Genomic DNA, 13,352 nt, shown 5'->3' with positions numbered 1-13,352 from the left:
TATAGGACTATGTAGTTGTGGAAATAGTTGCTTTGCTCGGCTGAGATAATTAGCCAAATCCCTTCTTTTGCTTTTGAATACGTTATTATATATATATATATATATATATATATTGTTGTCTGAAGAGTTGAAGAATATAATGGTAGAATTAGACTCAATCCCATCGTCCACCCTCTGCGATGTCTGCGCCGGCATCTTCAAAGGCAACTGGCGGCCCCAGCTCAGCGGCTGGAAAAGAGAAATCAAGACTCCCGGCGCACCGCCAGACCCATTGCACCCAGAACCAGCTTTCGGGACGGCATACGACCACGGGATGGAGCCGTACATCAACCGCAACGCCGCCCCGCCGACGCTCTCGTATCCGCACCACTCGGTCGAGGACCTGCGCAAGTCGGGCGCGTCGTGCGCGCTGTGCAAGACGGTGGTGCTGGCGTTTGATGCGCTCCATCCGCGGGACAACAGTCGTATTGATTACATGGAAGGGCGGAAGCCGTATGGCGTAGCGGCGTGGAGCGGGGAGGAGGTTGCAAAGGCGAAGGGCTATGTGTTTATATATACCGAGAAGGATAAGACGAGCCGGCTTGTTTTTAGGTATCACGTGTATGAGGACTGGGCGGCGAATAGGAATATGGATGTGAATCCAAAGGTGGGAGAGCGGGAGGGGAATGTGAAGGATGTGACGCTGGATATGCATAGTGAGTTTCTTCTTTCTTTTAAAGCAGAGAGATGCTTCTTCACTTTGGACGTAGACGACTTTTGTTCTTTTGCTGACAGTGAGCAATGCAGATCTGTCTAATACGGAGAACAAGCATTACATAGATTGGATGGATTTGGGCAGCACCTTGGAACGGGTCACCAAGTTCCTCGACGAGACGAGCGACTTTGCCAACATCCTCCCAAAGAGTCTTGTGAGAGAGCTCCCGACAAGACTTCTTCACTTGACAAACGATTCGCCTGAGCCAATGGCGCGGCTGATCGATGGAGCCAACACATCGCTAGACGTTAATACCCCGTATATCGCCCTTTCTCATAGCTGGGGCAACTCCATGCCTATTCAGCTAATCGCCTCAAGGCTGTCCGAGTTTACCAATGGGATTGCGTTCAAGGACTTGCCCGCCACGTTTCGCGAGTCCGCGGAATTGGCCCTGGAACTGGGTGTCAAATACCTCTGGATCGATTCCCTATGCATCATACAAGACTCTCCATCCGACTGGCTCCATGAAGCACAGCATATGGCTTCCGTATATGCCTTTTCTCATCTCACAATTGCAGCCTCGGCTTCCAAGAACCCCACGACGGGGCTATCGCCGAGCCCTCGGCCTCGCACCGTCATCGTCCGCCCGTCCTGGACGGGCTTCATCCAGGAATGGGGCTTACAGCCCGGCCAGACGCTCCGCATCACCAACCCGTGGTATGAAGAATTCAAAAATACCATTGTTTCGGCTCCTCTGAATCGCCGTGGGTGGACGTATCAGGAATACGCGCTGGCTCCTCGTGTGCTGCACTGCACGGACGGCGAATGGTGGTGGAATGGCATCACTGATGGCATTAATCGTGAGACTTCCACCGAGCAGATCATGTGGTACAGTGGCCCTGGAAGTATCATCTGGCCAGATAAAGTTTCATTTTTCAATAAAGAGAGGCGGCGATTGACCCACACCCCAGACATCTATGTCTGGGACTATCTCACATCCCAATACAACCAACGCGCTCTTACGAAACGCAAAGACAAGCTTGTTGCGTTTGGAGCAGTGGCTCAGTTATACGGCCAGGTAAACAACCTGCCTGTGGATAAACCTGGCGAATATGTCGCCGGTGCATGGCGAAGCTACCTACCATTTGGACTTCATTGGAGTATAGGGGAAAATGCCGAACGCCACGTGAGCACGCCGGGGTCCGAAGATGCAGCGTATGTGATTCCGTCATGGTCGTGGGCGTCTATAGACGGATTGGTCCGTTATCACGACGGCAAGTCGCTCAAGGAGACGCGAGAGGAGCAAGTCAAGGGCATGCCGCGACTGGTGGACGCGAGCGTAGTAACAGAAGGCGGGCCGTTCGGTCCAGTCAAGAGCGGCTACATCATACTGCATGGGCCAATCTTTCGGGTTCGCGTAGCCAAGAAACCCAACGACCACAAGCAACATGCATTTTACCGCGACTTCAAGGTCCTGCGAAGCGACGGTTCGGAAGCGTGGGAGCATAGAGGACAGGCCTTCTCGCTTGACTCGTGGAAAGGCAAGCTAGACGAGTGGGTTGACGACCGGGAGATGTATTTCATGATTGCCGATTGTGAGGAAGAGGACAAATATGGGTCTGGATTTGCCATTTTGTTAGAACGTGCCAAAGACGTGGCAAATGAGAAGGGGGTGTACCGGCGCATTGGGTCAACTCTGTTTTATTTTGATGGTGTCCAGAAGCTTATGAATGCTGTGAGGGAAAATGGTGCCGAGGCATTAAGAGATGGGGAATACATTGATGTCGACCCCAAGACCGGCTTTTGCACATACAAAATCATCTAAGCATATTGAAAGTGGCCCCCCTTTTCTCCGACCGAGGACGGCTGCCGGATTGCTATTTTATATGCTAGATTTTTTGTGTAGCATATATGACTGATCTCGTAACTCCACAAACATGTCGTCACATGTCATGACTTCTTTATTAAATCTATCTGCCGTGACGCACGGGTGTAGGAGACAGCCTCATGGACAGGACGGTGACATCGTGTATCTGGATCATCGGTGGAGCACGGTATTAGCGCTTCTACCCACTCGATAAAAGGTTGCGAAGAATCAGGTGAGAGATTCCGATGTTATATACTTGGGAATATGAAGAAAATCTGGGGTAAATGAACAATTTAGCATTTTAGCGTAGGATTGCTTAGTTCGGCAGAGCATTGGAGCGATCGACGTTGTTCGTTCAGACGCTATTTTCGGTAATCGAAATCAATCGAGGCTGAGCAGCAGATCGAGGCTGAGCAGCAAGTTTGACACATCGGGCTAGCTTGGCACGACAATTGCGCTTTGGTGAGCGTGTAAGCAAAGAAAGAAGCAAGTATTTTCAATTTCCTATCAAGAGCACTCATCGGGCATAGAAAACAGCTTGATAGGACGGTAGTCTTGCTGGGTAGCCTGTTTCAAATCGCGCTTAGACTATCACGGCGCAAGTGAGGCGGTAGATTCGGGTAGAAAATCAGACAAGTCCTAGAGCATTTTGGACATATTGTTGAGGGAATATAATATAATCCATTACGTCCCAGTCAAACCGGGCTCTCATAGAGACAAAAAAAATGTCACCAGGTATATAAATAAACGGAAGAAGTCATCACTATCAAGAGTCGGGGAACTTGCCGATACTCAATGCTGCTCTCTGATCCTCTCCACAATTGTTTGTTGTAGGGCTCCTCCGTGTTAATAAGACGCTGAGGTAACTGAATTTAGAGACCTACCTCGGTAGACCAGGTGAATAACAAAGCAGTCAACATGTCATCAGCATCGTCATTCTATCACGACATAATGGCAGCGAGGTAATGGTTGTTGCAATTGCCACCCGGTAGCCATTACCGTCTGGCTAGTAGTAACTGTGACGACAGCTTCCGAGGAAGAAACGGACACCATCGGAGCCTGAGCACGTGCTCGCTTCATTCGTCGGTAGTTGAGAAAAGTTCGTTGTGGGAACCCACGGGCTTCGGAACTCGACGGGCGCCGATGGATGGGTTTGTTGTCCGACTATCACTTCTCCTTTATCACACAGCACTCTACACTAAGGTGCGGACGTTGAGTAATATCAATTTCCGAGCAATCCGGATAGCTAGGAGTTCGCGCAGAGCCAGCTTACCGAGACCTATATGTTTGCCAGCAGTATTATGATTGTGCATACAGGAAGAGCCTTCTCTTTGGGATTTTGACTCTCTCGGCTCCTATCCAAGGGAGGATTATATTCCACCCTTTGGGATACGCTGCTTGCTCCGAGCTCGTAATGGTTACATGCCATCGTGGGGATCTGCAGGCTTGGAGTGGAAAATAACACTGTTCCTATTTAAATACACTTCCAGTTTGCTCCATGCTGATGTTGGAAACGGAACGTTTAACGAGTCGGTTCATGGCGCTAGAACAAGTAGAGCCCACATTGTTTTGCGGCCGTAGGACTACATATGCTCAAAAGAGTTCGGCACTTAAGTTTATACAGTGTGAGTTTGAGTGCAGGCTAAATGCGAATGAAATGTTTATTCGGGGTTGTTAGTGTGTGCTCTCTTGGCCGCTAACAGCAATTGTCTCTCGCGTGCTGACCCAACCTTTAACCCTAATTGGATTCTTGACAAAGAAGAGGCGGCTGGAAGGACGTTATAAAGTTGGCAAATTAAAAAAAAAAAAAAAGCCGTGGTGCGAAGCTTTATGATGTGAGCAACCGTCTCTCTATTCACACGCAAGGCACGCGACACCACTTACATCATAAGCGCCGGTCCTCTTTGGCGACACCCCATACCACCCCCCTTTGGCGCAAACAACGGACCAGACGAGTCCGAGATGTGGAGCTGAGCACGCGACAGCTGCTGAGAGACGGGGCAAGTAGGCTCGAGCTTTATCGCCGTGGCACGAGTTGGTGAGCCATTGGCTACAGCACTAGGCAGTTGCTTGTTTAGCAATATCTCGAATCCCACAATTGGCAGCAGTTAGACCCTTGCCTATCTGCCCTACTTCCACCATCTTCTTTGATGTTATGTTTCGGTGACGCGGCGCGGGGTCTATCCGAGTAATCATAAAAAGGCCGTCTGCGTGTAGTGGCATTGTCTATGCTCTCTATAAAATAAGGACACTGGTAACACTGGTACAAATATTGTCCGGCCCTGGCCAATGCCAAGAGCCCAGATGGCTCTTGATGTGGTAATCATACCGATATTTCGGGTACCGTACCGTGCTAGTAATCCTAAGCTCCGTACTTTAGCTCTTCGTATATAGATGCAGGGCTCGTATGCGCCGCCCGCCCATCACTCTATACTATGGGCCTCAGGTATCAGTACAAACGGGAAAAGATTCAAAAGATTTTTTTTCCAATCTGGGTCTCGGGTGGGCGCTAAAGCCCTGAATCTTTGTGGGTTGCGTTTCTGCTATCTTATTTACCATGCTTGCTTGCCATGCTTCTTTGCCATGCTTGTTGAAGAGGTTGCGTATTGACGGATACAGCGGCAAGATCCTTTTCTGCGAGTAGTACTAGTATTAAGAAAGAGATAAAAGAAGAGAGAATTTCTATTTGCTGACAATATCAGCGACAATATCATCGGAACTTTGTGCCGGCTAGAAAGGTTGCCAAGATTTTCAAGGGGGGTGGCCAAATCCTCCACACCCGCGTCAACCTCCATGGACATCCATGACGCTTTACCAACTGGGCGGCCTCACTGGTCGTCTGCTTTTGTTGCCTTCACATCGACCCTCCTTCCGTGCTTGGGCCAGTGTGGCTTCGGAGCCGAGGCGTTGTCTCCAGAAGAGAAGTAGGGTAGGTACTTGCACGGAATGTAAGGCCAGAGTACTCCGTGCCTTGTTCTAGACTCCTAGGTACGGTGAATAATGGGCATTAGAGTATTGCCGATGCTGGTAGACAAATAAATTCGTGGCCGCGGGGACTCTTTGAAGTCTTGCGGTTCGCGTACCTGGGCGTGCTCGCGTGGCCCGGTATCCGTAGCCCTCCGCATTCCTGCATAGTTTGACAAGTGCCCGTTACATATTTATCGCCTTCGGGCTGCTTAGAAAGCCTCTCCGTTTGCCTTGCTCACATCATAGCCTTGTTGTCTTTCTATCCAATTCCTTTCGCCCCGAGTGTCATCATCGGGCGTGTTCTTTATGTCTCAGTCGTCTCTTTAGACCTCATAAAGTCATTGATGGTTCTCGTTTGTTAAATGTATTTGCCACAAGTTGACAATAATTATAACATTTGTGCCCAAATTACGATGACTGTTGGCGCGTTCTTGGAACCGCTCGTGGTTGTAACGCTTCTGTTTGGCGGTGCCTGGTTTAACAGAAACAAGGACTACAACTTTTGGGAGGGCACCCAAGGCTGGGGTGGCCACAAACGACGGGATGATGTTGAAATAAAACCCAACTCAACAGATGTTCCCTCTCCTAGGAGTCCAACTTGGAGTCCGGGTTCTTCTTCGCCAACACTCTCTGCCGATGACGAATCAGTCTGGTCTCTTACGTCGCGACGGCGCAAGATTCAATTCTTTGGGCACAACAAGATCGTGACAACTCCGAACACTCTTGTGTTTAAAGATCGATTTTTGAGTCGAGTCCTCCAGAAATTCCCGTTCCTGGTTGAAGCATGGTATTGGGCTCTGATATACTGGGTAGGTTGAGCAAGTTTGGTCTGCACTAGATTCGATTTGATGGTGATAATTGTGCCGTGTTGCTTTGTTAATCGCGAGACTAATATCTTATTGACTTGTTTCAGGTATATCAACTAGGTCGAGCTTTTACCGCTGTTACCATTGTGCAAGGCACCGTCCACGTCGCTCGAAAGCATGCTCTCAAGCTGATTCATCTGGAGCAACGACTCGGTATCTTTTGGGAAGTGTCCTTTCAGCAATGGTTTTTGAAACACCCAATTCTGCTGCACTGGATCAACCGTGTATATTCCTTTATCCATATTCCTGGCACGATCTTTTTCTTGGTAGCTTTGTTTTACCTTACTACCAGTCGAAAGCGTCAAGCAAGGACTGGCCACGTACGAAACGACTTTGTCTCGGCTGGCCCTGCATTATACGAAGCCAGACGCCGGACGATGGCTATGTGCAACTTGATTGCCTTTGTTGTGTTCACTCTGTGGCCGTGCATGCCCCCTCGACTGTTGAGTGATCCAACCTATAATGGGGCCGATGCTGTAGAGGCGAAGAGTTTCGGCTTTGTTGACACTGTACACAGCAATGCTGGCGAGAGCAGTGTCTGGACAACAAACAAGTTTTGCAACCAATATGGTGAGTTGAACAATGCACTCTCCTGGAAATCCTCTGCCAGTCCTCTAACTTTGTTCTTCCTTATAGCTGCCATGCCATCTCTGCATTTCGGCTATTCGCTCCTTATCGGGTTGACCATCGCAACTATCCCCATCAATGGAGTCCGACCCAATTCATGGAAGCGGGCTGCCATTTCTGTTCTCGGCCTGTCGTACCCAGCATTGATCTTCACAGCCATCGTGGCGACTGCGAATCATTTCATCTTGGATGCCGTTGCTGGAGCAATTGTTTGCGGCATTGCGTGGAACGCGAACGGCCTCTTGTTGAACCTGTGTGTCCTCGAGGACCACTTCTTATGGATTGTACGGATCCACAAGCCCGTCAACTATACTGATCCAGAGACTGCTGTGGAGCCCGAATATCATTCTGTTCTTCTGTCGGAGGAGGTATAGAAGGGAGATGCCCCTGGAGCATGTCTGAAGAGAGATGTTCCTGGATCGTGGCTGGTTATTCGCCAGCGTCGAGATGTTTCTGCTTTATGGCTGGCTATTTTCTAGCGTCCGAGAAGGAAGGCGCCTGGATTTCTTGTGCAAACGCAACTAAACCGTATTGATGGATTTTTGTTAAAGCGGGTAAACGGATCTTGGCGTTCGGTATAAGGTACATGTGCTAAAGCTATCGACCGACCAGCATGAAGATGGAAGGCAGTTAACGAAAGAGGAGTCTGTACGATACGCAATAGTATGTTCATAACGACTGGCTGAGGAGATGGACGCAAACGGGCATATATACGCATGATGTATGCAGCACACGACATACACGGGGTATTTATAATGTTAAATGTCTTTTGTTTCCTTTTTATACAACAAAGCAGCTCAGCCGCGCGACCCAAATCCCCACAAATGAGAGAGACAAGCAGGCCAGGACCTGCATCAGACCGTCCAGTGCTTATTAGTAGTCACCCTAATAGGCACTATTGTGCGGTATGCGGACAGGGCGTTTGCAGCCTCGGGCCCTTTGCAATTGTACAACAGGTAAATACAAGTATCTACCAGTAGTGGCTGAGGACGAAGAAGCCGTGACGTGACGTGCAAAAAGCGCCCCCAATATGCGCAAAGCTGGTGTTGCGTATGGCAGTACGTAGGCATCGTCTAGATGAGGACAATAACGGTTAGGCCTGTGGCGCAGATTCGTTGAGACGCTGTACACACAAGTAGTTTGCGGCAGCCAGGCAACGAGAGCAGTACCCGCTACCCGTCTGCGCTGCCAGAAGGTGCTAGACCCGCTGGTAGCTGTACCCGGGCGAAGCCCCTCTGCAACACGACCTTGTCGTGGCGGGGCACATGCGCTTCCGCGTCTTGGAGTCGTCATTCAGCCACTCTGAGGCAGCTCACATGCAACTCAAGTCCGGAAACGAGTTTTCGTTTTCTTTGGACAACGCCACTCGACGATGCTGCGACAAACTTGCATCTTTTAGACACATTTTGTCTCGCATTCTTTCATTCTTTTTCCCCCTTTAACTTGCTATTCGGCTCCTCACGGACGGCGAGCACTGCGTGTTGTCGCAAACTCAGCGGTTACGTCAACGACGATAGCGATAGAGCTACCTCCCTCGTAGGTAGAGAGTGCGCATCATGAGCTCAACACCAGCAGCCCAGGGCGACTCAGCCCGATCAACCTCGCCGGCAGGGAGCTTCTATGCTATGAGCGACGACGAAGAGGGCGGCTACAACACCATCACGCATATGGAATCCGGCAGAGGAGTCAAGCTACTGTTCTCGAAGAGCAAGGTGCGCCGCCATTCGCTTCTAACGGAAGATGGCAAATAGAGAGAGACAAAGCTAACTTGCCTTACTGATAGGTGTACGTCCACCCGACGCCGTCTGCAAAAGACAATATCTGTGGCTATATTGCTCTACTGCAGCAAAAGGGACCAAAGCGTGATCGCCCGTCTTCGTCATCATCCGCAGATGACCACGATCATGTCGCATCTTCGGATCTTCTACTTGCCTGGGTTCCCGAGGCATCACTTGGAGATTCAGCGAGCATCTATGTCAAGGTGGACCTCTCCGACGCCGACTCTCCTCCCAAACAGTCGTATCTTGTCCCTCCGCCTCCCACAGTAACCGCTCACAGCAACTCCATCGGCGGCTATGCATTTGCTATCCCCGTCAGCGCGATATACTCTCTATTAGTCCGCCCTCCTAGTCTCGGCTGGTGGTACGGCTCTGTCATCATTAATTCCAGAGGAGGTGATAGCTTTCCCGCTCTCTTTTTCCATGATGACGAGTGTCAGAGTACTATTCTTCAGAAAAAGAAGCTGGCACGAGATACGTTTGATCCCTTCGGAGAGTCCGGCCAGATGTTTTGGGGCGCAGACGAAGTTCTGCGATGGCTGAGGAGATATATCAAGATTGAGAGATCGGGAGCGGAGCCCAACATTTATCTCATTGAGCCTAGCAAGGAGGACCTGGAAAGCTTTGGCGCTAGAATGGCCACGACAAAAGCCAAAGGAAAGGCCGATGCTGGGAGCTCAAAAAATAAAGATGCTCAGATGGACCCCTTCATGAAATTTGTCAAGGAGACAGGCTGGAATCTCATGGAAAAATTCAGCAAAGTTACCACATTGACAAGGAGGGCAGCTCAAGACTTGGCAGAGAACCCTAGCCTGCCGCCTCAAGTGCGAAGACTGCTGAGAAACCCAGAGGTTCAGACGCTCCAGGATGAATTCGACAGTGCAAGGATATATCTTGCCAGGTGGGCGATGGGCATGGCGGAACAGAGTGAGCGCGATCACAGACAGAGAATATGGACGGTTCGAGATGTCATGGAGCTTGAGGATACTGATGTCGGAGAATTCGAGCTCCTTGATGGCGTGAATTCGCTGGGGATTGAGGAAAGAAAGCAGCCGATATCAATAGAGGAGTGGGATGCATTTTTCGATCCCGAAACAGGGCGGCTGTCCATCTCGGTTGATGAGGTCAAAGAAAAGATTTTCCATGCCGGGCTGGATCCCGACGACGGAGTTCGGAAAGAAGCCTGGCTCTTTTTGCTCGGCGTATATGACTGGTATAGTACGCTAGATGAAAGGAAGGCCACGATTGCTTCACTGAGAGACCAGTATTATAAGCTCAAACAATCCTGGTGGGATCGACTGGAGGGAGAAGGAGGAGACGGAGAAACGGGCGAATGGTGGCGCGAACAGCGTGGGCGTATCGGTATGGCAAACTCCAACCTTTTCACCTTTGATATAGTCTCTGAATTCCTACTAACAACCCCTCTGCAGAGAAGGACGTTCATCGAACTGATCGAAACGTTCCCATCTTCCAAGGAGAGGACACTCCGCACCCAGATCCAAACTCACCATTTGCTGAAGTTGGCACCAATGTCCATCTCGAACAAATGAAGGAGATGCTTCTGACATATAATGAGTACAACAAGGAACTGGGATACGTCCAGGGTATGTCGGATCTCTTGGCACCGATCTATGCTGTGATTCAAGATGATGCGGTAGCTTTCTGGGCGTTCCAAATGTTCATGGAACGCATGGAGCGCAACTTTTTACTCGATCAGTCAGGCATGCGAGGCCAGCTGTTGGCCCTAGACCAGCTTGTTCATTTCATGGACCCGAAGCTATGGGATCATCTAGAAAGCACCGACAGCACCAACTTCTTTTTCTTTTTCCGCATGATACTCGTATGGTATAAGCGAGAGTTTGAGTGGTTGGATGTGCTCAAGCTTTGGGAGTGTCTGTGGACTGATTACTATAGTGCAAACTTCCATCTTTTCATTGCTCTAGCCATTTTGGAGAAGCACAGAGACGTTATTATGACTCATCTCAAAGCATTTGACGAAGTGCTCAAATATGGTAAGTTCTGGCAAACCCTCTTCATCCCAGTACTCAATAACAAGTCCATTAACGAATTTTGAAAGTGAACGAGCTATCTGGCACTATCGACCTTGAGTCAACTTTGATTCGCGCCGAGGTTCTTTTCCGACGCTTCCAGCGATTGGTTGAGGCAGTCGACAAGAAGCATAACTTCCCGGCTCCAAGGACAGAGAGCCCAGGCCAGAGCGCCTCTGCTACCAGCCCAGGTCGGAAGCCAGCTCCAAAAGGCAAAGCTAATTCTGGCTCACCAAAGCCAGAGCGTATCATTACTCCCGAGTTGAGAAAGCTGCTGAGCCGAAAAGTAGAAGTTTTGGAAAAGAAGCCCAAGGCAACTCTGAAAGCTGAGGGGTCAGCTGGCTCAAAATGAGAAGTGAGCCTATAAGAGCATTTCCTTTTAACGAAGTTAGCGATGAGTATCTTTTTTTTTTTCATTTCACCTTTTTGTCTTTTTTCTTTTTTGTAATTGGACGTGCCTCGTGCTTTTTCTTCTTCTGTTACATTTTGTTTTACATAACACACAATACGAATATAAAGAACTTTCACGGGAGCAAGGCGTTATGGTTGTTGATTTAGTGACGGTTGTTTAGTTTACTTTTACCTCCTATATAACGACGAGTTGAAAAAAAAAAAAAAAAATTGTAAAAAAAGATTAACGTTTCAGTTGGCGTGATATTTGAATCAGTCTCTGTTTGAATTCCGTATTTCTCAACCATAGCATATCCGCATATCAAAGGATGCTATTAAAATGCAAGGATGATTTACGGCTCACATATGACTCGCAAATTTTAAAACAAGATATAAAATTAATAGGACATTAATAGGCATTATACGCTGCCAGCTATGGCTCGAAGCGACAAATTACCAACACACCGCATGACTAGCTACATATGCAAGAAGAAGAGAAAAAAAAAGGAAAATATACATCACATAACCTAGACCTATACGTTATATCATATGAATGCAAGAGGAGAGAAAAAAAAAGGCACATCCCTTTTTCTCTCTCTTTTCTTCATCTGTACCCCCTTGGACCGCTGGGCAGGCCTTTTCTCCGGACTCCATTGGCGGCTCCTCCTCCTCCTCCTCCCCCTCCTCCTCCTGAATAAGGTCCGCCGTCGCTAGACCATGGGGAGTTTGCGCCTACAAAAGGCTGACCGCCGCCGCCGCCGCCGCCGCCACCGCCTCCTCCTCGGGCATTATCGTAGGATCCTCCCGGTGCAAATCTGTCCTCGTAGCTGCCCTGAGATTGATGGCCACCGCCACCGCCTGCTGAACCTCCATTCGGTGGTGGTTGGAATGGCCCACTGCCCCCGGACGATGGGCTCGTGGTTCGTGTTCCCCAAAGTCGTTGCTTCAAACGATCCTGCGCCGAGCCAGCAGCGGGAGCCGGGCCGCCAGGGCCAGAATAGCTTCCCGAACGAGGCGCCTGCGCCCTCAGTATTTCGTCCCGCGAGGAACCCCCGGGTTGCGTCGTCGCCGGCCTGCCCGCCCGCAAGCTCTGCGGCACCTGCGGCTGCTGCTGCTGCTGCGCAGGCCCATTGTCCCAGAGGCTGCTGAGCCCGCCGCCGCCGGCCTGCTGCGATCCGCCGAGCCCGCCGTACCGCGATCCAACCTGCGGCTGGGCATACACGGCCTGCGTCATCTGCGGAGGCGGTGCCTTGGGGTCAGGGGGCAGCCAGTTCGGAAAGGAGCGGCCCTTTTCGGTGTAGTAGTTGCGCAGGACGCGGCAGACGTGGGTGTCGTCCTCGGTGTCGCCATCGGTCTCGCTGGAGAGGAGGGTGGAGCGCAGGTTGGAGATTTGAGACGAGGTTTTGGTGACGAGGTTGGAGTACCAGGAACTCATGGCGAATGGGGCATTTAAGCTCGCGAGGTGTTCCGGTGGGAGCGGAGGTTGCGTATGTAGTTTCAAGGATCCTCTAGCTGCCGACTGCAAAGGATGTCTCGCTGTGCTGCAAAGCTGTGCTGGAGATTGAGTGAAGCTGAACGGTTCTCGGTCGTCTATGGTTTTCTATTTATCGTGGGATGACTTGGTGTGGCTCGGACAAAGAGGCTTAAGCTCCGGCCATCTGGCGGTGATGCTTTTTTGCCTGCAGATCCCGTCCGAAACCGTTGTTCGTCGCTCGTTTGCGGCGGTGAGGAAGTGGGTGTGGATGTGGATGTGGGAGCTCGTATTTATAGCAAGTCGTCTCTGGGAGAAAGAGAAGCAGCAGCAACAGCAACAGTGGCGGAGTGTCGTTTGTCTGGTTCCAAGCAGCAGAAAAATAACGGGCGCCGAGGTTTGTTGTGAGGAGGGAAAGGAGGTTGGCGGCTAGTGACGTGGGGTTGAAGATTGATTGCTGGGACGGAGCATCACTTGGTCTCCGGGCCTGTAACTCTATTCGTTTTCAGGCTGCTTTGGCGCTGTTGCTAGCGGGCTGTAGCGCGCTAACTCGGTGCTCTTTGTAGCTGTTTTAGGCCGTGGGGTCGCTGCTAAGACAGGGTGCGGATGCGTGCATTGGCTCTGTGCTCGGCATTTTCTTGCCA

General features: G+C 50.3%; 4 protein-coding genes across 4 annotated transcripts; 3 read left to right on the top strand and 1 right to left on the bottom strand.

The window, feature by feature from the left end:
• Window positions 1–139: 139 nt before the first annotated feature.
• Window positions 140–2,620, top strand: TrAFT101_008681 (uncharacterized protein; the record flags this gene model as incomplete). Its single annotated transcript, XM_066128403.1, has 2 exons — window positions 140–695; window positions 787–2,620. 2 exons carry the CDS (start codon window positions 140–142, stop codon window positions 2,517–2,519), a joined length of 2,289 nt encoding a protein of 762 aa, XP_065984521.1. The 3' UTR covers window positions 2,520–2,620.
• Window positions 2,621–5,941: 3,321 nt separating this feature from the next.
• Window positions 5,942–7,553, top strand: TrAFT101_008680 (uncharacterized protein; the record flags this gene model as incomplete). Its single annotated transcript, XM_024899932.2, has 3 exons — window positions 5,942–6,337; window positions 6,442–6,964; window positions 7,031–7,553. The coding sequence occupies 3 exons, from the start codon at window positions 5,942–5,944 to the stop codon at window positions 7,393–7,395; spliced, it is 1,284 nt and encodes a 427-aa protein (XP_024761905.1). The 3' UTR covers window positions 7,396–7,553.
• A 795-nt stretch (window positions 7,554–8,348) lies between these two features.
• TrAFT101_008679 (uncharacterized protein) lies at window positions 8,349–13,321 on the top strand. Its single transcript, XM_024899827.2, has 4 exons — window positions 8,349–8,733; window positions 8,805–10,161; window positions 10,230–10,811; window positions 10,877–13,321. The coding sequence occupies exons 1-4, from the start codon at window positions 8,578–8,580 to the stop codon at window positions 11,197–11,199; spliced, it is 2,418 nt and encodes an 805-aa protein (XP_024761906.2). The 5' UTR covers window positions 8,349–8,577; the 3' UTR covers window positions 11,200–13,321.
• Window positions 11,643–13,173, bottom strand: TrAFT101_008678 (uncharacterized protein). The gene has a single exon (XM_024907929.2). The coding sequence runs from the start codon at window positions 12,670–12,672 to the stop codon at window positions 11,842–11,844; it is 831 nt and encodes a 276-aa protein (XP_024761907.2). The 5' UTR covers window positions 12,673–13,173; the 3' UTR covers window positions 11,643–11,841.
• Window positions 13,322–13,352: the final 31 nt, after the last annotated feature.

Source organism: Trichoderma asperellum, chromosome 5, assembly GCF_020647865.1.
Source record: "Trichoderma asperellum chromosome 5, complete sequence".
NCBI lineage: Eukaryota > Fungi > Ascomycota > Sordariomycetes > Hypocreales > Hypocreaceae > Trichoderma > Trichoderma asperellum.
Note: the sequence above shows the minus strand (reverse complement) of the source record. Positions and strands in the feature narration are given on the sequence as shown.

What these genes read in the sequence shown, in the direction of transcription:
- TrAFT101_008679 (XM_024899827.2), top strand. Translation starts at nt 8,578, where the DNA reads ATGAGCTCAACACCAGCAGCCCAGGGCGACTCAGCCCGATCAACCTCG. An exon ending in TACTGTTCTCGAAGAGCAAG is followed by an intron (nt 8,734 to 8,804) that starts GTGCGCCGCCAT and finishes CCTTACTGATAG; the next exon opens with GTGTACGTCCACCCGACGCC. An exon ending in CGAACAGCGTGGGCGTATCG is followed by an intron (nt 10,162 to 10,229) that starts GTATGGCAAACT and finishes ACCCCTCTGCAG; the next exon opens with AGAAGGACGTTCATCGAACT.
- TrAFT101_008678 (XM_024907929.2), bottom strand. Translation starts at nt 12,672, where the DNA reads ATGAGTTCCTGGTACTCCAACCTCGTCACCAAAACCTCGTCTCAAATC.